Source organism: Meriones unguiculatus, chromosome 4 (genome assembly GCF_030254825.1).
Source record: "Meriones unguiculatus strain TT.TT164.6M chromosome 4, Bangor_MerUng_6.1, whole genome shotgun sequence".
NCBI classification, from domain to species: Eukaryota; Metazoa; Chordata; class Mammalia; order Rodentia; family Muridae; genus Meriones; species Meriones unguiculatus.
The window spans coordinates 132,207,653-132,229,050 of NC_083352.1; the positions used below are offsets into that span (position 1 = coordinate 132,207,653).

The following is a 21,398-nucleotide window of genomic DNA, read 5'->3' on the forward strand; positions in this document are numbered from 1 at the left end:
TTCCCGTTCCGGTTCCGGTTCCGGGATCTAGTTTGTTGTGAGCAGGCTCTGTGGGCTTGAAGCGTGTTTCTGAAGTCCGTTCGTGGGCCTGGGTTGTTAGTTTCGTGACTGCAGACATGGCGGCCTCCACGGCGGCCGGAAAACAGCGGATTCCTAAAGTGGCGAAGGTAGGCGACCGCGAGGGCCCCAGCACAGCTGCGGTGCCGGGCACCAGAGACTCGGGACTGCGAGCTCTGCAACTCGGTCCAAGAAGACAGGGGTCTTGTCATTCCGAGCTCGTCTCGCGTCTAACTAGCCTTGGTTCCAAGGTGGTATTTTTGTAATGCGAGGCATAGGCCGGTTCGGCAGACTCTTAGCTTTGTTACTCTGGGCGTCTCCCACTTTTACTCAGGGCAACAGTGAGCGTGTAAAACAGGTGGACGGGAGAAATGGCAACCTTAATAGATGTATCTAGGTATCGTAGACTATGCCGTGGGCAAGAACCAGAGGGGTGTCAGTAAACTTGAGGGTAAACTTTGTGAAGGAAGCTAAAATTTGAAGGCTGTGTGAAATTTGAACAGTGAAGCGGATGAGAGAGGATAGGCTCTATGTAATGGCATAATTAAAGTTAAATAGTAAATTATTATGTTTCCAACGGTGGCTGGTACTTCACCAATGCTTAATAAGTGCCAAATCTTGCACTTAACCTTTGCATACAGTCTTTCTCTGGTCTGATTCTTCTACGTGGCCTTTTTGTCTTGAGACAAATTCTTATTTCCACATGTAATTATTATAAAAGTCTAATGTGGAAGCCATTTTTTCTCATTCCGAGTCATAAAAGCCAGGGTATGTGTGCTGGCTAAGTTTCTGTCAGCTTGACACAAGCTGAAGTTGTCTAGAAGAGGAACCTCAGTTGATAAAATTCCTCCATCAGATTGCTTATCGGCAAGTCTGTAAGGCATTTTCTTAATTAATAATCAATGTGCTGGCCTAGCCTCGTCAGGGAATGCAGTACCTGGGCAGGTGGTCCTGAGTAGTAGAAGAAAGACTGAAATCTGGGCATAGTGGCACACACCTGTAATCCCAGCACACCAGGAGGCAGATGCAGGTGGATCTCTGAGTTCGAGAGAGAACTGCACTACAAAGTAAGTCCAGGATAGCCAAGGCTACACAGAGAAACCTGAGCTTGGGAAAACAAACAAACAAACACACATATATATATAAATAGAGAGAGAGAGAGAGAGAGAGAGAGAGAGCGCGCCTGGTGTGGTGGTGAATGCCTTTAATCACAGCACTTCGGAGGAAGGTGGATCTCTGTGAGTTCAAGGATAGCCTGGTCTATAGTCGAGTTCCAGGACAGCCAAGGCTACACAGAGAAATCCTGTCTAAAAAGGGGAGGAGACTGAGTATGGCTTCTGTATCAATTCCTGCCTCCGGGTTTCTGCCCTGACTTTCCTAATGGACTGTGATCAGGTTGTGTAACCCAATAAACTTTCCTCCCCAAGTTGCTTTTGTTGGTGATGTTTTATCACAGCAGTGAAAAAGCAAATTTATTTGCACTTGGGGTCCATCTGAATTTGAGCATGCTTGACTGTAGCTACTGCGTTGCCCAGCACAGCTCCATGTGCTCTAGAAGCTTACAGGCTAATGATGGGAACGTAGTAAACGAGTTTCAGCTGGCTTAAAATGCCATGGAAAACCAACTTGTCCGATAGCGGGGAAAGCGAGTAGAGGAATTCTGTAAACAGGTCATAACGAGGAGGAAGTGGTGCTTACTCTGCTCTTCTACAAGGGAAAAGTTGCTGTTATTTTATCACCTGTTGCTCTTGAGACTTTGAGCATGGACTTCCTATACTAGGTATCCAGTATTAGCTGGAAACTCAGGACCACCTCCCCCCCTGACCCTGTTCTGCCTCACGGAGGACTGAGCATGTCATTCAAAGACTTAAAACATTTCATGCTTACGACATCGTGTGTGGAGAACACTACCCCAAATAGAAATGTCTTTTTTTTCTTAAAAGGTGAAAAACAAAGCGCCAGCCGAGGTGCAGATAACTGCTGAACAGCTCTTAAGAGAAGCTAAGGAGAGAGAACTTGAGCTCCTCCCACCTCCTCCTCAGCAGAAGATCACAGATGAGGAAGAATTGAATGATTACAAGCTACGGAAAAGGAAGGTGAGTCTGCTCAGTGTGCTGTGTACATCTGTCCGTGTCGCCACCCATAATAGGAGCTAGGGCCTGGGAGAGAGCTCTGAGAGAGCCCAGGGGATTTGGCCTCAGGCTAATGTTTGGGATTATTTAATCCACTAATACCATGGAAGTCATATGTGAAAGTCTGCAAATTACACTTTATTAATTATACTTCATTCACTTTGTATCCCCCCTGTGGTTCCCTCCCTCCTCCCGTCCCAATCCCTCCCTTCCTCCACCCTCTGCATGCATGCCCCTCCCCAAGTCCACTGATAGGGGAGGACTTCTTTTCCTTCCTTCTGATTCTAGTCAATTAGGTCTCATCAGGAATGGCTGCATTGTCTTCCTCTGTGGCCTGGTAAGGCTGCTCCCCTCTCAGGGGGAGGTGATCAAAGAGCAGGCCAATCAGTTCATGTCAGAGACAGTCCCTGTTCCTATTACAATGGAACCCACTTGGATACTGAACTGCCATGGGCTACATCTGTGCAGGGGTCTTCGGTTATCTCCATGCATAGTCCTTGGTTGGAGTATCAGTCTCAGGAAAGACCCCTGTGCTCAGAATTTTTGGTTCTGTTGCTTTCCTTGTGGAGTTCCTGTCCTCTCTAGATCTTACTGTTTCCCACTTCTTTCATAAGATTCCCTGCACTCTGCCCAAAGGTTGCCCATAAGTCTCAGCATCTGCATCGATAGTCTATAGGATAGAGCCTTTATTTATTTTTGTTTTATGTGCATTGGTGTGTTGCCTGGTGTGTTGCCTGCATGTCTATGTGAGAGTATTGTATCCCTTGGAACTGGAGCTACAGACAGTTGTGAGCTGCCATGTGAGGCTGGGAATTGAACCTGGGTCCTCTAGAATAACAGCCAATGCTCTTAACCACTGGGGCATCTCTCCAGTCTCCATACTTTCTCTTTTAAAAAAAACTGAAATGAGTAACTTTTATTACAAGACAAAAGGCAAAGTCATTTTCTCTTTAACTATACCACATACACCCCTTTTTTGCCTTTCAGACTTTTGAAGATAACATAAGAAAAAATAGGACTGTGATTAGTAACTGGATAAAATATGCACAATGGGAAGAGAGTCTAAAGGAAATTCAAAGGTAATATTTGTATATAAAGATTCTGTAAGCTAGCAGGTTTGAGAAACTAAGAAAAGTAAAGCACAGGACTTTACTGTGTTAGAATTTCCAGCTTCTGTTCCACAGAGCCTTAAGGTTCTTCTGAGGGACCTCAGGGCACTGGGAGGAACAGTTGCGGAGTGTTGCAGGAGGTTCTTTATGTGGGTTGTGCTGCCGGCACTCCTGTAGCTAAAGAAACAGTGTTTTATCTGTTTTCTGGGTACTTAGTGCTCTGCTGGAATCGTAGTCAAGATAAAAATTTTGGCCTTCAGTTCCTGTTGACCAGCCTTTCTGCATTCTCCCTCATACCCCTGCTCCTCTGTGGCCTTGTCCTTGCCAATCCCTGAGGATACCTTTGCTCTTTACTGTGACATTTGTTTGCACTCTGCCTTGACCCCTTGCAAGCACCCTTCTCTACCAACCTTGACTTTTGAACAAACTGAAGCTATCCCTTACATCCTCAGTTGTGGAGTTCCTGCCACTTAGCCTGTTTCACCAAACATTGTTCACTTCCTGTCCAGACCTTGACTGTAGTGTTCATGACAATATGAAGTAATTGCATGTTTGTCTCTCTTTAAGGCTGTGCAGTAACTTGAGGACATTGTTGCTTTTTCTCTTTTCGTGAACTTGGCTCATGATAGATCTCTAACAACATAGGAGGACCTTGTTGCAGCGACTTTGAGGTGCCTGCTGCGTATCTTATAGGTGCTGCCTTTGATGCTCTCCATATCTTATCTGTTAAGGGCTCGATCCATATACGAGCGTGCTTTAGATGTAGACTACCGAAATATTACACTCTGGCTGAAATATGCAGAAATGGAAATGAAGAACCGCCAGGTCAACCATGCCCGAAATATCTGGGACCGCGCCATAACAACTCTGCCACGAGTCAACCAGTTCTGGTAAGCTGCCACGGTTTCACAAAGCAGTTTTTGTGAACTAGAAAAATACTACTTGCCTGTGTATTGCTTTTATTTGCAGTTACAATAATTTTATATATTGAACTTTACATTCTACTTTTTCTTAAAATACACTGTTTTTAATGTCACGTAATCTATAAGTCATAATCCTGATGTCCATAGCTATGTAATCAAAATTTAAATGTTTAGTACAATCTTTTATTTATAAGAAACTTTTTATTGAAAACATAAAACTTAAAACCAGCCATGTGGCGCTGGAGCACGCTTTTAATCCCAGCCCTTGGGAGGCAGAGGCTCTGTAGAAGACAGAACAGACAGCTGCAGCTGGCCGATGATAATGACTACATGGTAGATGGTGTTTGGGAGAGTGGATCTCTGAGGTTGAGGCCAGGCTGGTCTGCAGAATAACTTCCAGAACAGCCAGAGCTACACAGAGAAAGCCTGTCTTGACAAACAAAACCAAAACAAACAAAAATTTAAAATTTTGCATTTAACAAAGCATTGGAAATTTAAAGCTTACTTTTTTCCCTGAGTCATTTTGACCACAGCAGGCATCTTTGGGTGATTCTCTATCAGGTACAAGTACACATACATGGAGGAGATGTTGGGCAACGTTGCTGGAGCCCGTCAGGTGTTTGAGCGCTGGATGGAATGGCAGCCTGAGGAGCAGGCCTGGCACTCCTACATCAACTTCGAGCTGAGATACAAAGAGGTGGAGCGGGCCCGCACCATTTATGAACGCTATATCCTTTGAGGCATTACTGGTATGGTTGTCACAGGTGTCTACCTCTCAGAAAGATGACTTCGTAAGGACACGTAGCTATTAGTGTGACGTTGGAGGTCAGGAAGGCAAGTTTCATCATTTTCACGTTGTTTTTTTTTTTTTTTTGTAGGGGTAGAAATTGGTCATATAAGAATTTATGGACAGGATGATTTGAGTCTTTTCAGTGATATTGCGGGTTCATTTTGAGGTTTTGCACTAAGTCCTGGCTGCTAGAACCAGAGGTCTGTGTTGATCATTAGCACTGCTAGTGGAGGTCACCCAGAGGTTCACTGCTTACCAAGCTGTGACTCCAGCTAGTAATCTACTCCAGAGTCATTTAGTTCCTTGAGCCTTTGTGTCCTTTCTAGATAAGAAAAATTAAAACTAAACGTGGTGAAGTCTAAGTGTACACTCATTGGTAGGACACTTGCCTAGCATTATTCTGAGACCCTGAGTTTAGGTTTCAGCACTATAGACACAGAACAGCCAACTGTGGCTAGCCAGTGTTAACAACTAGAGGATGGTGTTTTCGAAAACACTGTTAGAAACACCTCTGTGATCCCAGTTACCCACAGGCATCTTATTTGCACATTGTACACTTGTTAAAATTTATTTGGAATCCTCAAATTACTAATTGCTATGTTTTAGCAGCCATTTGTAGACATGTATCAGACAGTGAGCATTTGGTGTCGCTCAGCATGCAGTTCCTGAAGTCCATTGAAGTTGTATGTAGTGATGCCTGAGTGCGAAGGCAGGAAGGGCCCGTGCCACAGGAAGCTTTCTTCCCTCTCTGAAACCAGTGGAATGGGGTTTGACACCTATAGTGGGACAGCCTAAGGCTAGTTGCTTAATGCTCAGAACCACATTGGATATGGGCACAGCGCTTAGTTGGTAAAGTGCGTGGTGTGCAAGCCTGGAGACCTGTGTTTGGATCCCTAGCACCCATTTAAAAAGCACATACCTGTAATCCCAGCACTGGGGAGGTGGAGGCCGGAGGGCTATTAGGCCAGTCAGTCTAGCTGTATGGGTGAGCTCCAGGCTCGGTGAGCGCCCCATCACAAAAACTAAGGTGGAGAGCAATTGAATAAGATACCTGATGTCAGCCTCTGACCTCTTATACCGAAGCACACAACATGTGCACACAAGAAAATAGTTAGGATGTGCTTGTTTTAGAATTTAAAACTATGGTGTGTGGGAGATTCATCCACATTCCTCTTAGGATCAGTGATTTGGCATTCAGTAATTCAGAGTTCTTACTGGTTTTACAGAACTGCCGAAAGTGTGAGAACCTTATTGTGCGACATTAAGATCTTCAGTTGTCCCTGCTCATTCATAGTGATTTAGTAGAGGCTGGAGCAGCACTTGGTTTGTGGTAGAGACCCTAAGCACTTAAGATTGTCGGCGCTTGTGAAAAGTAACTCAACTAGGTCTTAAGTGGTGACGTGGGTGTATTTCACTTAGGAAATCAGCCTCGGGACTGCTGCTCTTAATATCCTTGCTCTTCGTGAATGTACTTTAGCTGTGGAAATTATTGGCTTCTTCAAGGAAGGTTAATGTGCCCTGTTAATAAGAATAGCAAGCGAAGACTTTAGCGATAGATAGCAGCTTTCTTTTTGTGGCAAACTTATTCATTGTGTATAGACTGTTGTCACTGAGCATTTAATGTAATAAGTGCTCTTTATTGACCACATTCTTTTGCCAAGAAAGTGCTAAGTTTCATAAACATTTTCTCATTTAATAAAGCAATGATAGGGGAGGTTGGTACCCTTTTTCCCTTTCCACACATGAAAAAACTGAGGCAGATGAGTTGTTGAAGATCACCTGGCTTATAGCCGGGTTGAGGGCTTTCTTTGGCTTCAGGCTTCTGTTTGTCCCACTGCTACCATACTAAGTTAGCAGTGAAGTCAGAGCCAATGAGTAACATAACCCTGACATCACAGGCTGGGGGTTGGTTAGTCTCCTTTGGATGGGTTTCATCACCCCTCCAGTTATATTATGAACCGTTGGAATTTGGGAGGGTGGTAAGGTTTGGGGTCAGTTGTTTGGACATGAAGCCTTCCTACATGCTGTGCATGCAGACTTGCACTGAGCCAGCCTCAGCCTCCATTACTGTGTTGCCTTGCCTGCTCTTTCCTTCACTCCCCTGCACTTGTGCTCGTGCACCCTGCTGTGAAGAACTGGATCAAGTATGCTCGATTTGAAGAGAAGCATGCTTATTTTGCCCATGCGAGGAAAGTCTACGAGAGAGCAGTTGAGTTCTTTGGGGATGAGCATATGGACGAACACCTGTATGTGGCCTTTGCTAAATTTGAGGAAAATCAAAAAGAGGTAAGTCATGATGAGTTAGTTTATTCCTGTTTTATTTTACTTGTCCATAGAGAAAATGGTTTCTAGATACAAAAACATAATTTTATACGGAACGGCATGCATGTATTGCTGAGCTATAGGCTGGAGCTGAGTGGTTATGTAGGGTAGCTGTCTTCATTCTGCTTAGTTTGAAAATTAAGCCTTTAAATAAGAATACCTGGAGTTTGGTGTCTTGGCACATGTCTATCATCCCATCTCTCAGAAAATTGAGGATTGACTCTGAGGCTTGAGGCAAATGGAGCATAACCTTGAAGTGAGCTTATCTCAGACACCCAGAATTCCATGTAAAAACTGATTTATGGAATCCTGATTCAAGGGCTTAGAGATGATGAGACGGGGAGGCAGAGAACTGGTGCCATCAGCCAGAGGAAACAGTGTAGAATGGGGACATGGATTGCCTCACAAATAAGCCAGTTCCTTTCTTCCTTGGTATACACAGAAAATAATCGAATAGGAGGGCTCAGATTCTCTCTAGGGGGCAAAGACCAGAGGGTTTTAAGAGAGACAATGACTGGATGATCCTTTAGTGAGCTTCTGGTTAATTCCTGAAAGTATTCTGGGGCAGGGTAGTGCATTGCAAGAGTGGAGCCAGGGGAGGGCTGAGGATGAAGCTCATTGGGAGAGCGCTGTGAACACGAGTGAGGTTCTGGTTTTGATCATTGGCACTACCTACCAGGGAAGCAGGTAATAAAACCAGGGAGTCCAATAAGAACTTTTAAATGTTCTTGGTTAGAAATGAAGGTGGGTCAGCAGCAGGATAGAAGAGAAAAAAGGGCAGTAGTGAAGAGATTAAAAACAGCAGCACTTGTTGAAAAGGAGTCAGTAAAGGAAAGAAGAACAGGAGAGGAACCAAGGCAAGATTCAAGGGCTCTGGATGTGAGCAGGTATGCCATGGAAATGTTGCCTGTCAGCCTGGGAAAGGACCCAGGATGGGTAAGGAGAAAATAGAAGCTCAGTTTTGTGACACTATTAAATATGGAACTAAAAGAGAGAGAGAGAATATTAGTCCTTTCTGATCGAGGCCTCAACTTTTAATTTATGATATGTGTGACTGAAATAAGATTATATTTCAGATGGTAATCTTCTTACCTGCTCTTAGTTTGAAAGGGTACGAGTTATCTACAAATATGCCCTGGATAGAATTTCAAAGCAAGAAGCCCAAGAACTCTTTAAAAACTATACCATCTTTGAGAAGAAGTTTGGTGACCGGAGGGGCATAGAAGATATCATCGTAAGCAAACGGAGGTTCCAGTATGAAGAAGAAGTGAAGGTGGGCTCTGCTCTAGAGGCTTGGTGTTGCCAGAGCTCTCCACACTGGCACACATAACAGCGAGTTGGGTCTCGTGACTACTCTCTTAACGTTATGTCTGATAGACTTGACAACTCTTTTAGGCAAATTGGGATAAATGTGGTTAGGATAAAGGAGAGCAAGCCATACTTGGATTTGCTATGCCATTCCCACGTGCAAAGACATTTTACTGATAGCAAGCTATAGAGATGTAGATCCTAGCACTTGGGAGACAGAGGCAGAAAAATTGTTAGTTCAAAGCCAGCCTAGGCTTCGTATCGAGCATGTGCCTCAAAAGAAATGTAGCAGAGCTGGAGAGATGGCTTAGAGGTTAAGAACACTGGCTGGGGGCTGGAGAGATGGCTCAGAGGTTAAGAGCACTGCCTGCTCTTCCAGAGGTCCTGAGTTCAATTCCCAGCAACCATATGGTGGCTCATAACCATCTGTAATAAGATCTGGTGTCTTCTTCTGGCATGCAGGTGTACATGCGATAGAACATTGTATACATAATAAAATAAAATATTAAAAAAAAACCAAAAAACAAAAAAACACTGGCTGTTCTTCCAAAGGTCCTGAGTTCAATTCCCAGCAACCACATGGTGGTTCACAACCATCATATAATGAGATCTGATGCCCTCTTCTGGTGTGCAGGCACATATGCCGAAAGAATATCATATAAAATAATAAATAAATCTTTTTAAAAGAAAAGAAATGTAGCATCTTTTTGAGTTCATTTTTTTGGAAAAGGATGGAAGGGTCAGACGTAGATCCAAACACTTTCTTTGCCTGAGCAAGAAATCTATGAAAGACAGTTCAATTCCTGTCTTTGTAATACACCATTTTGATTTCAGTTTAAGATAGCATTTTTTTCTCACTGTTCTGTGTATCTTTTGCTTAGTCAGATTTAAATAGCTCCTAGCAAAGGACTAAGTCTGGTGTTAAATGAAGCAGTAGGTCAGTAAGATGTGTTCAGGATAAATTGCTGTTATTTGAAAGGTGGGTTCCCTGTTTAGAATCTGAATCTGATATATATCCATTGTAATTTCATTATCACCGTAAGGGTATACAATCATATGTGTAAAAATTACATTTATATAAGTTGGAAGTTGTGGATAAGGGCTTAAGCTTGTAAGTCCCAGGACTGGGGAAGCAATGCAAAATAATTGTCATGAGTTCAAGGCCAGCCTAGGTTATGGAGTGAGACCCTGTCTCAGAAACAAACAAAACAAATGAAGCAGTTCTCTTACATGACTGTAGCAGAGCAAAGTGGCTTTGCTGTGCGTTGCCTAGCCAGTGGCTTTTTATGTTCCTTTTTACATTTTATGGAGTGGTGTTTTTAAAATGAGATTGCAGGGGAAAATCTAAAGGGGAAAATTGCTAAAATATAGCAGCTTTGTTGTCTCACAATTCTGACAGCCTTTCAACTCTAGCTCTTGGTTCTGTTTTCTTTTTTTTTTTTGTTTTGTTTTTTAATTAAGCTGTTTTTTTTCTAGGCTAATCCACACAATTACGACGCATGGTTTGATTACTTACGCTTGGTGGAAAGTGACGCAGAAGCTGACACGGTTCGGGAAGTGTATGAGAGAGCCATTGCCAATGTGCCACCCATTCAGGAGAAGAGACACTGGAAGCGCTACATCTACCTCTGGGTCAACTACGCCCTCTATGAGGAGCTGGAGGCCAAGGTGAGGGTGGAGCTGTGTGGGGCCGTTAATGGCCTTATGCAGAATCACGGCTTGCTGTTGTAGTTAAAATGGTGAGTGTAATAGGAACAGGGACTGTCTCTGACATGAACTGATTGGCCTGCTCTTTAATTACCTCCCCCTGAGGGGGAAGCAGCATTACCAGGCCACAGGAGAAGATGACGCAGCCACTCCTGATGAGACCTGATAGACTAGGATCAGAAGGAAGGAAAAGAAGTCCTCCCCTATCAGTGGACTTGGGGAGGGGCATGCATGCAGAGGGTGGAGGAAGGGAAGGATTGGGACAGGAGGAGGGAGAGAACCACAGGGAGGATACAAAGTGAATAAAGTAATTAATAAAGAAAAAAAATGGTGGGTTATGTATGTTTATTATTAGCCCTATAATTATTGCAGCAGTATTATTTAACCCGCTATCACAATCAAATAAGACACAGACATCTGTTAGATTTTATAATTGCCTTTTTACCTTGGGCAAGGCAGATGGTCTTCCTACCTACCCTATCTCAGTAACCTCACCATCTACCTCCCAGCCCCCATCCAAGGCCATCCACCTTAACCTTTTCTATCTGGGCTACCTCCCATCCATAATCTTATAAATACTTGCTTATGTTTTTCATCTGGACCTTTTCACGCCATTCCTGGAGTCCTTCCTCCACATGGTTCCTTCTCCTTCTCCACGCTACCCCATCATGGTATTCCTCCTTTCTTCCTGTCTCTTTCCTGTGATTCTCTTAAACCCAGAGCCCAGGAACCTTAGCAGTACCTACTCCATTCTACTCTGCCCAGGTGGTAGGCCTTTAGCCCACCAGTCAGGTATAGTGTCTTAGGCAGGTTTACAGAACAAGGAAAGTTTATCCTGGCAGTAACCAGAGCTCCAAGGTCAGCAATTAGCATCAAAATACAAGCATCAGACCAACCCCCAACAGCTTGGCCTGCTGTGGATAGTAACTGATAGTTAAAATCTTTGAGACAAATAGTTTTAAATTCCTTTAGGACTCTGTCCACTGATGTATATCATTTAAACTGTGCCTCTTAAGGCATGGTGCCATTTAAAAAAAAAAAAAACAAACCTTGAGACACAGTAAGATAGATAGCATTTAAAAGTTGAAACAGTGCCTGGCGTGGTGGCACATGCCTGTAATCCCAGCACTCAGGGAAGGCAGAAGAGGCAGATCTTTGAGTTTGAGGCCAGCCTGGTCTACAGGGCAGCTCAGTCTATACAGAGAAGCCCTGTCTCCAAAACAAACCAAACAAACAAACTGAAACAAGGACCAGTGAATCAGTTTAATTACATCTAGTTTCCTAATAGTTCATTTTGTCACAGATAAGGATCATGGCCAGATTCTATGTTTTTGCTTTTGGTAAAAATCAGGTGGCATTTGCAGAAATAGGTTATGTGTAAGTTAAAGATAAAGACTATGCTCTGTTGTTCTGAGACTAACATCTTTCCTTCTACTGTCAGGCTAAGGCCTTTCTACAAAGACTCATTCAAGCTTTGTTGGCCATGCTGTTACTCTTAGATAAAAGTTTAATCATCAAAAGTAGTTGCTATTTTTTGATCATAAATAAAATAAATTTTTTAAAAAAGCATCTTAAGAAATGGTCTGTTTCTACTAGTAGGCATGAAATTAATTGGTAAAATAGCTATTAACATTATTTGCTTGTTGGTTTTCATCATCTTAATGCAGGATCCTGAGAGGACAAGACAGGTATATCAAGCGTCTTTGGAACTAATTCCTCACAAAAAGGTACACTTGCTGGATCAAAATCCTGTTTCATTACTTGTAAGATAATATGTATCAACTAAAATTTTTTGAGTGAGTGGCATGAGAGAATCATAAACAAGATAAGCAGTCTTTGTCTGAGGAAACCCCTACTGTGTAGTTCAGAGAATAGTTGTGCTGTGACAAGTCAGATACCAGTGTAGAAATCCAGGGGAGGGCAGGTAATTGAGAAAGACAGAATGGAAGAAAGAAGACAGAGCACGTACATGAGAGATTCCAAATGCATCTTTTGATAACTGAGAGCATGCTTTTGTGGTTGAAAACATGGTGCCTTTGGAGATGTTAAAATGTTGCCTCTACCACATTTCCCATCATGAGAAACAAAAAGTTCTTTGACTGAGTTGGGTTCTTAGAAATAGGATGTTTACCAATTTTTAAGCAGCCCATAAAACATTCTAAGTAGAAGCTACCATGTCATGGAATATATATACAGTTACCTGTATAGGTCATTGTAGGTGTGTATATAAATTTTTATTGCATTTTTATTTATGGGGGGAGGGCTGTGCATGTGCCGTAGTGTGCACGTGGAAGTCAAAAGACAGCCTGGGGAAATTGATTCTTTCCACCATGTGGGTCCTGGAGCTTAAACACAGGGTCATGCTTGACAGCTGGTACCATCATTTACTGAGCCATTTCACCAGCTTCATGGTATATTTTTTTGTTGACAAATGCAATCTTTGCTTGAAAACAAAATACATCCCTCCTCCCTCTGAAATTTTATCAGTGTCCTTTGGTTAATATAAATTTAATTTAAATGACCTTCTTAAACTAGATCATTTTGTGCTTGTGTTTTGTAGTTCACATTTGCCAAAATGTGGTTATATTATGCACAGTTTGAAATAAGACAGAAAAACCTGCCTTTTGCCAGGAGAGCTTTGGTAAGTACAGAAAGGATGGGCGTGTTTCATTAAGTTTTTAAGGAGGTTACGATCTTCATGCTTACAGTTCGTACGGTTCCTAGTGAGAAAAAAAAAAAGCAACCAAGCAAGGTACATTGGCACACACCAGTAAGCTGGCCTTGCTTGGATTACATAGCAAGACCTTGTCTCAAAAAAAAAAAAAGTGGGGGGGGGGAAGAAGAAGAAGAAAGGAGGGACCAGCAACAGAAATGTGCCATTTAAAGCCTGGAACATGCTAGAAAACTCATAGGCAGTGCTTTGAGAATAGGTGACTACTGAGTGCTCATTTTAAGTGGGATGTAAATATAACCCCTTTCTACCTCCCTGCAAGGCTCAGGGACCACTGAGGAAGAAGAGGTGGAAAATGTAGGAACAGCGTGGTGGGGAGGAATCTTGTCAATGTCTTCTGGAGATGGCATGGCTGTTACACTCAAACTCAGGGCAGCATAGTGGCCTGCACTCTCACATTAAAGCTGGCGGTAGGAGGGTCGGGGGGGGCAGCTTATGAGACTCCACCTCTAGCTGAGGAGCTATTGACATCTGATGGCTGCTGGTAGGGGAAGCAGTGATTTTTCTTCAGGAGCATAGCTCATGCAGCCAAAACTATCTGGACTCAGTGTCACATGAAAGTGGATAGTACATGTTGGAAGAGTGGGAGAGGAGCCTTGGTGGTGGATACAATCAAGATATGTGTATGAAATTGTCAAGAGATGGAGGCTGAAGAGATGGCTTAGTGGTTAAGAGCATTAACTGCTCTTCCAGAGGTATGAGTTCAATTTCCAGCAACAGTATGGTGGCTCACAACCATCTGTAATGGAATCTGATTCCCTCGTCTTGCATGTGAAAACAGAGCATTCATATACATAAAATAAATAGATCTTTAAACAAAAAATTGTCAAGAGATACAAACAAAAACAGTGCTTAAGCTGGGGGTGGGGTCATGCCTTTATCTGTGTACTGTGCATTTGGGATGCAGAGGCAGGCAGGCAGGTTTCTGGGTTTGAGGCTAGCCTGGTCTACAGAGTGAATTCTAGGATAACCAGACCTACACAGAGAAACTTTGTTTTAAAAAAACAGTAACAGCCTGGCATGGTAATACATGCCTTTAATCTCAACACTCAGGGTGGGGGTGGGGACAGAGGCAGGTAGAGCTCTGAGTTTGAGACCAGCCTTGGTCTACTGGTCTACAGAGCTGTTACACAGAGAAACCCTGTCTCAAAAAAAAAAAAAAAAAAAAAAAAGGAAAGCAGTGCTTAAAGAAACAATAAGTGATAATGCTTAAATTATAAACATTTTATTTAAATATTGGAAATGTCTAGCTACTAGTTACTAGATCCTTCTCCATATTAGTAGTCTGGAATTAGTAGTCTGAACGTACCTTCCTCCTAATTTGTCAGGAGGATAAAATACTGTGTATACATGGAATTTTTCTTCAGATAAACTATTTGCTTCCTGTGTGTAGTAAGTCAGGCTTAATTATCTTTTATTTAAAGGTTTGTACATTTAACATTCATTATTTTCTAGGGGATTCTGAGGAGTTAAAGTCCGATAGTTGTGTAATTCTGCAATATACCTGTGGTTGACCAGGCCCCTGTGACCACAGGCCCCAGTGTCAGATAAGTATCTGCTGAGCAAGTGGACAGTATGATAGCATAGCAACAGAACAGACTGCTGGCTCCAGCAGAGGATAAGGTCCAGGACAGTGGTTTACAGAAGTTGAGCCCTAAGTATAACAATACTCTTGGGGCGTTTTATTCTCCAGGGGACTTCCATAGGCAAATGTCCAAAGAACAAGTTATTCAAAGGTTACATAGAACTGGAACTGCAGCTTCGAGAATTTGACAGATGCCGGAAGCTTTATGAAAAGTTCTTGGAATTTGGACCAGAAAATTGTACCTCATGGATCAAGTTTGCAGAATTAGAGACAATCCTTGGTGATATCGAGAGAGCTCGGGCAATCTATGAATTAGCCATCAGCCAGCCACGCTTGGACATGCCAGAGGTGAGGATTCCAAGTTGAATATATCGAGATATTCCTCACATGTTCCCCCTAGCTAACCATCTAAAAGTAAAAGATGATTCAGCTAACCTATAGTCTTTTCTACTCCAATTAGGATTCTTCTGTTTGTAGACTAGGAAAGTAGGCCAGGGGATTGTCAGCAGAAGCTCCTGCACAGCTGACAGGGAAGGAAGGGTAAAAGGTATGAGGAGGAAGGCTGGGTAAGGAAACAGCTGTAGGCTCCCCCATCTGGAACACAGGAAAATAGGGGTGGAGGCTACGTACCTCTGCCCTCAGCATACTTTTGCCTGAAACATTATCTTCCTAGATTCTACTGCAGTGGCCTGGAGCCCTGGCCTGCCTCAGTAGTTAAGCCACAGGCAGCACTGAAACAGAGCTAAGGCCGACTGGAATCTCACAGAAGCCACAGAACAGAACTGTCCTAGGCAATCTTGTACTAACTCGACCCTGCATTGGGGCAGAGCTTCCGGTACTGCTAAAGCTCACCTGTGGCTTCAGTTCCTTACTAGAGTGCCAGCTCCAGTGTCCATGTCCTGTCCTTGTGACTATTGGGCAGTTATGTTCTTTGAACTCAGGAAATTGGTAACAGGAAATTGGCATTGGGGATAGGATGTGACAGGATCATGAAAGTACCTGGAATTCTTGACAAGTTTTGGTTGTGTTGAACATCTGAAAAGAAAATGTAAAACTGAATCCAAAGCCTTTTTTTCTGTCTAAAAATCTAATCATGTTTTGGCAAGCATCTAAATCCACATGCGGTCTAATTGTAGAGTGAAAGTCTTTGTTCCTGGATGTAAGTCAGGATGGCTGAACTATAGAGGTATGTGACGTTCTTGGTGCTAAGATTGACCTATTTTCTTAGGTGCTTTGGAAATCATATATTGATTTTGAGATTGAGCAGGAAGAAACTGAAAGAACACGAAATCTTTACCGACAATTGCTTCAGCGAACACAGCATGTCAAGGTATCCTGTACTTGGTCAATCTGTTTTATTTTGCACAACAGTTTTTGGGTTTTTTTTTTTTTAGACAAAATTGTTTTAAATGTCTTTCTTGTTCTTAAAATCTGTTGTCAGGATTTAAGAACATTAAGCTTATCCCAGGTCCTTGTTTCTGCTGTATATGAATCTCTTGAGAATCACAGGTTTAAAGAAGTTAAATTTTTTTCAGGATTTGAAAACTATGTCAGACACCTTAAAGCAAGAGACTGCTCCAGTACTGAAACTGAGGCACATGTTTAGTGTATTAGTTTACAGCATGCTGTGAATGGATACATCATAGATGGCATGAACTCGTAAGTTAACGCTATAATCACTGTTACTGTCTTCTGGGTTAATTTGGTTTTCTTAATTTTCTAAAGGTATGGATCAGTTTTGCTCAGTTTGAGTTGTCTTCAGGGAAAGAAGGAAGTGTGGCTAAATGCAGACAGATATATGAAGAAGCCAACAAAACCATGAGAAACTGTGAAGAAAAAGAAGAGAGGCTTATGTTGCTGGAATCCTGGCGAGGTTTTGAAGATGAATTTGGAACAGTATCAGACAAGGAGAGAGTAGACAAACTCATGCCAGAAAAAGTCAAGAAGAGAAGAAAGGTCCAGGCCGACGATGGGGTAAGGGCTCAGTACCAGGGATTGTTCATCTCATGTCAAAGGAGTAGGAATGCATCTGCCTTTGAAGTGTGTGCTTTGAAGTAGTATTTGATCATCCTTAAAAGCAGAAGTAGGCAGCCTGAATGTAAGAAGCCCACTTGTAGTCTGGATCCTAGGAAAACAACCAGTGCTAGAAAATGGGGCAGTGATGGAGGCAAAGCCGTCTGAGCAAAGGTGGAGTCTAGGAGTTACATGAAACATGGTATTTGGAGTGAGAAGTCGGCATGGGGGTGGGGAAGGTTCACCTTTTAGAGAGGAACAATCTTCAGGAAACTTGGGAACCACTGAAGACGTGTACATGATGAGATTGCTGGCATCTCATACAGGTGGCCTTGGAGGTCTCAGGTTGAAGATGATCTGTTGGTTGTTTTTGTAAGCCCAGGACCTGGGGGGGTGGAAGGTAGGAGACGAGTGCCTGCATTTTAGGACAGTATTTAGAAGTGAAATCCATGCTCACCTGGGAATGAGAAGAGAGCTAGGAGTCCAAATAATACAAGGATATGTAGACTCTGCTGCTGAACATTAAGTTAAACACAAAGTTTAAAAAGAGTGATTTGTCTGCATGGGTACCACATGCATGCCTGGTGCCCTCTCAGGTCAGAAGGCGGCGTTGCATTCTTTAGAACTGGAGTTACTGAATGGTTGTAAGCCACCATGCAGGTGCTGAAAACCTAACACGGGTCCTCTGAACAAGTGCTCTAAACAGTGGAGCCACCTCTCCAGCCCCTAACACTCAAATGCAAGGTAGATGGAGGTGCTGTGCGTAGTTTCTTCCTCTTGATCCTTCATTCTTGGTGAGCTAATATGGTGTAGTAGCATCATTACAGTGGCTGCTTAGTCACTTAGGTCCAGCCTTTTTTTCCTTCTGCAGCAGGGTTTGAGGTTGCTTTGTAAACAGCTGGATTTGACTTGTAGGTTTCCCAGACATTCTTTACTCTGCCTTCTGAATAAAGCATGCTCCAGCTGTGTATCTACTCAGCTTTTAATTGATTTATTTATTTCTGCAGTCTGATGCTGGATGGGAAGAATACTATGACTACATCTTTCCAGAGGATGCTGCCAACCAGCCTAACCTCAAGCTTCTGGCAATGGCCAAGCTATGGAAGAAACAGCAACAAGAAAGAGAAGCTGCCGAACAGGATCCAGATAAGGACATTGATGAGAGTGAACCCTCATCTTTTTAAATGTTGCAATTGCTTTTTATAAATGAATAGTTTAGAACTTTGACTTCTGGATGTTTTGTATTCTTACCAGTAAGGAGTTGTTTGGCATCTTTGACAGCTACCTTTTGCATTATTTTTTAAAACGCTATGGGTGTTAAGTAAAGAAAAAATTTTTTAACAAATTTGTTATCTGAGTCCTAGAATTTGCTCATATTGTCTTTATTAGATGGAATTAATATGCTTAGCACCTATGTAAGGTGGAAATGAAGATTTAACTCATAAAGTGTGCAAGATCCATCCTTCAGGAACAGGTCTGTTGTGATGGTATGCATGCATCTGAAGCCTGTCACTTTCTTCTGTCTCTTTAAAAACACCCAAACGAGTCCAGTTCTAGTACTACGATGTGGTGGTTGTATATTTGTTTCCTCAGTCGAACACGTGATAGTTTCATGGCACCTCATTTTGATTTCCTTAGAAAAGGGATGTGGTAGTGTTAATCTTGTTTCCACCCTATCCCTTTTTTTTAAAGCATTGTGCCCACTCCTTATAGAATTAAATGGGCTTGGGCTAGTGTAATCTCTAAATATCCCAAAGTAATATGTAGTGACTAAGAGTCCTTGGAGCCTTCCATTTATGACAGCACAACTGCCAGTTTCCGAGGCCTTGTGAATTCTGCAGTTCTATCTACCTAGAGAATATGCATTTCCCAGCATGCTGTGGAATGTGTGAACTCCTAACAACTGATGTTTTTAAACAGTTGTCATAAACAGCAGGTGTCCAGAAGACCCACAGTGACTTGTGTGCTCAGTGATGATGCTGAAAGTAGCACAGTATCGTACTTGTTGGTATTCTGCTCACATTATAAAACAGCATTTACCTAGGCTTGGAGGCACTGTTATTTATTCTGTAATTCATAGTCTCTTTGTTCACCCAGTGCCTAGAACTGTTTTTATTCAAAATTGGTTTCTACCTATAAGAACCATTAATAAACATCTGATCATTAACTGTAAGTATATCCAATGGAATAAAAATATTACTAAATTGGGTCTTGAAAATAAGGTAGGTTTGAAAACAGTAATACTAGGAAAACAATAGATCCTTTCAGCCACCGGACCAGCACCAGACTCAGGCCTGAGTCTGCACTGAGTACTGAGGGTGCTAGTCAAGGAGCGGGTCTGTCACCAAACCCTTTGAATCTTGAGCAGATTCAAGATGGAGGTGAAAGCAGTTCAGAATGCTGTTCTGTAACTAAGCAGTCTTCCTAGAGCTGCTCTTTGTGCTGCTTTTAAGCAACATTAAGACAAAAGTGACTGCTCTTAAAGTCCACTCATAAAAAGCGTGTGCCAATGTGACAGACTTCAAGCATACATTATTCTTCCTAGAAGAAACAATTCATTCTGTCCAACCTTAATATCCCCAAATAAGACCTTTCTAAAGTAAAAAGTTTATACTCAGGTGCTATGGTATACACGTTTGTAATCCCAACCTACCACTTGTGGGCAGAATGGAGGATTACTAGAGGCAGAGTTCAAGGCCAGCCTAGGCAACATAGCAAGAGCTTACTCTCAAACACAAAACTGAACCCCAACACACATTTTAATGGTCATTTTATGTGGGCTTTTTTTGATTACTTCTTTACTGCCTGAATATCTTTTTCAGTACAAGTCCGTGATTTAATTTGTAGTTAGAGTCTGTTTCCCCTTTGAAGGCAGGATTGAATGTTGTTAGAGAACGTGTGGGACCAGTAGTAGGAAACATGGGAGGATTTCACACCTTAAGAAGGAAGCCTGTGTATGCCAGTCAGAGATGATTTCAGATGTACATTTTAAAATGTTTTATATAAAAGTCAAAACAGAGAGGTACCTCATCCTAAACAACAGCCCTCCATAATTCTGATTAAAAGACAACAGACTTTCAGAAAACATTCATAGTCAACAATGTCTTTTACTATACATCTCAGATTTATACATTTCATATATGCTTTTAAAGCTTCAATTAATAGTTCAATACAAAATAAAATATGTATATATATTTATATATGTGCAGCAGTGGTTCTCAGGCACAGGATTTAGGAGGAAGATGGAGGGGGTCTTTCCTTGGCATGTACTGCACACTGTCAACCATGCTAGTGGAACACGTCCTTCTGACGTAGCTGCCTTGATTGAATTTTACTATGGCAAACAGTTTGAACATGTATGCTATTGCTCATTGAACGATGAGATTTGAAGTTTATAGCCTGTATTTTCATGAAGTCTTTAAGACCTAAATGATTACTTTCCTCCTAATAGAGCTCCAAGATCATCCTATGAAAATATTATGTCCACAAACTAACTGGAACACCTGCCTAAGAACCACTGCCTATGGTTATTCAATGTCCTCGGGCCTCACAGGATGAGGTAATGGTATGATGGATTTCTTCTCAGTGTCCCTGGAGAGTGCTTTCCTCATATCTGTTGAGAGCAAAGATTAATGTAAGCAACCAATATTAAACGTCTTAAAATCAAATTGGGTGTATGGGTTGAGTTCCCATCAGGTTTGTGCCCTCTCTGCAATCCTATCTAAGTGTAATATACTTATGAGATTCCCACCGTAAGTACGCCAAGTGCTAACCAAATCCCACCCTAGGAGTCAACTAACGTAATGTTCTCTTTTCGTAAAAGAACACATCTGTGTCATGAAAAGATAATTTATAGAAATTAACCACTGGTTTGGTTACTCTAAGTTAACTACTATTAAGCTCATATGTGATTCTTTTGCATGTATTAACTTTATTAGGCCTGTCAGGGGAAATAACTACTTTGACCATCTCTTGAAGCCGGAAGCTTACCGTAGGCATCCTCATCAGGCTCCCCATTGCTGGCTGAGTAGTACTCTATGACTGTCCTGTAGACACTGTAACCCAACTGCTTGTACATGTTGACTGCAACATGATTGGATACTCTGACGAAGAGATCAACAAAAAATCCACCTTTTCTTTAAAAAAAAGAAAAGAGAAGAGAAGAAAAAGGAAATGTTAAAACTGTTAAGAACTCTAGGCAATCACTGGTATACATCTTTAAAAATACTAGTGTCAGACAGAGAGGCTCATGTCCATAGTCCTAGAGCTTTGGACTGACTCAGGAGAACTGTGGGTTCAAGGTTGGCCTGAGCTACAAAATGGCATAATTAATATTTGTTATCTGAGTTTTTGACTACTTAGGCATGGTAGTAACAACCTCGCAGCTGACATCTTTTATAACAATTTTTACTTTTTAGGGGTTTTTTTGTTTTGTTTTAGTACAGAAGAATGACCCAAGTATAGCTGCTTTAGGATCCTGGTGAGAGCCAGACTTCCTTTGGTCAGTAATATGTCCTCCTTTTGAAGGTCTCCACATTCTTATTTTGTGTCCAGGCTATTTTCTCCTTGTTTGCCAGCTACTGCTGTTTCATTTTGATTGTGAGATAAACATAATCACAGTTTTGTGAGTGATCTCAGTAATTATCCCTCCTGAGTTGCTGTGGCTATTATCTTCATTTTGTTTAGCCATTCATTGTATAAATATACAACTTGCCCATGGT

At 42.1% G+C, this 21,398-nt stretch overlaps 2 protein-coding genes across 3 annotated transcripts in view; one reads left to right on the forward strand and one right to left on the reverse strand.

Moving 5' to 3' along the window:
* Positions 1 to 20,345, forward strand: Crnkl1 (crooked neck pre-mRNA splicing factor 1). Its single transcript, XM_060383133.1, has 14 exons — positions 1 to 167; positions 2,001 to 2,153; positions 3,177 to 3,268; positions 4,030 to 4,188; positions 4,783 to 4,949; positions 7,119 to 7,297; positions 8,436 to 8,606; positions 10,118 to 10,309; positions 12,016 to 12,075; positions 12,909 to 12,989; positions 14,773 to 15,012; positions 15,893 to 15,994; positions 16,390 to 16,638; positions 17,685 to 20,345. Exons 1-14 carry the CDS (start codon positions 117 to 119, stop codon positions 17,859 to 17,861), a joined length of 2,073 nt encoding a protein of 690 aa, XP_060239116.1. The 5' UTR covers positions 1 to 116; the 3' UTR covers positions 17,862 to 20,345.
* Naa20 (N-alpha-acetyltransferase 20, NatB catalytic subunit) overlaps positions 19,765 to 21,398 on the reverse strand; it is a 14,859-nt gene continuing 13,225 nt past the window's right edge. For both annotated transcript variants that reach the window (XM_021662278.2, XM_021662277.2), the window contains exons 5-6: positions 20,668 to 20,813; positions 19,765 to 20,290 (exon numbers count right to left, since the gene is read on the reverse strand). In XM_021662278.2, the coding sequence (XP_021517953.1) occupies positions 20,205 to 20,290; positions 20,668 to 20,813 (232 nt within the window). In that variant the 3' untranslated portion in view covers positions 19,765 to 20,204. The remainder of the gene's footprint in view (positions 20,291 to 20,667; positions 20,814 to 21,398) is intronic.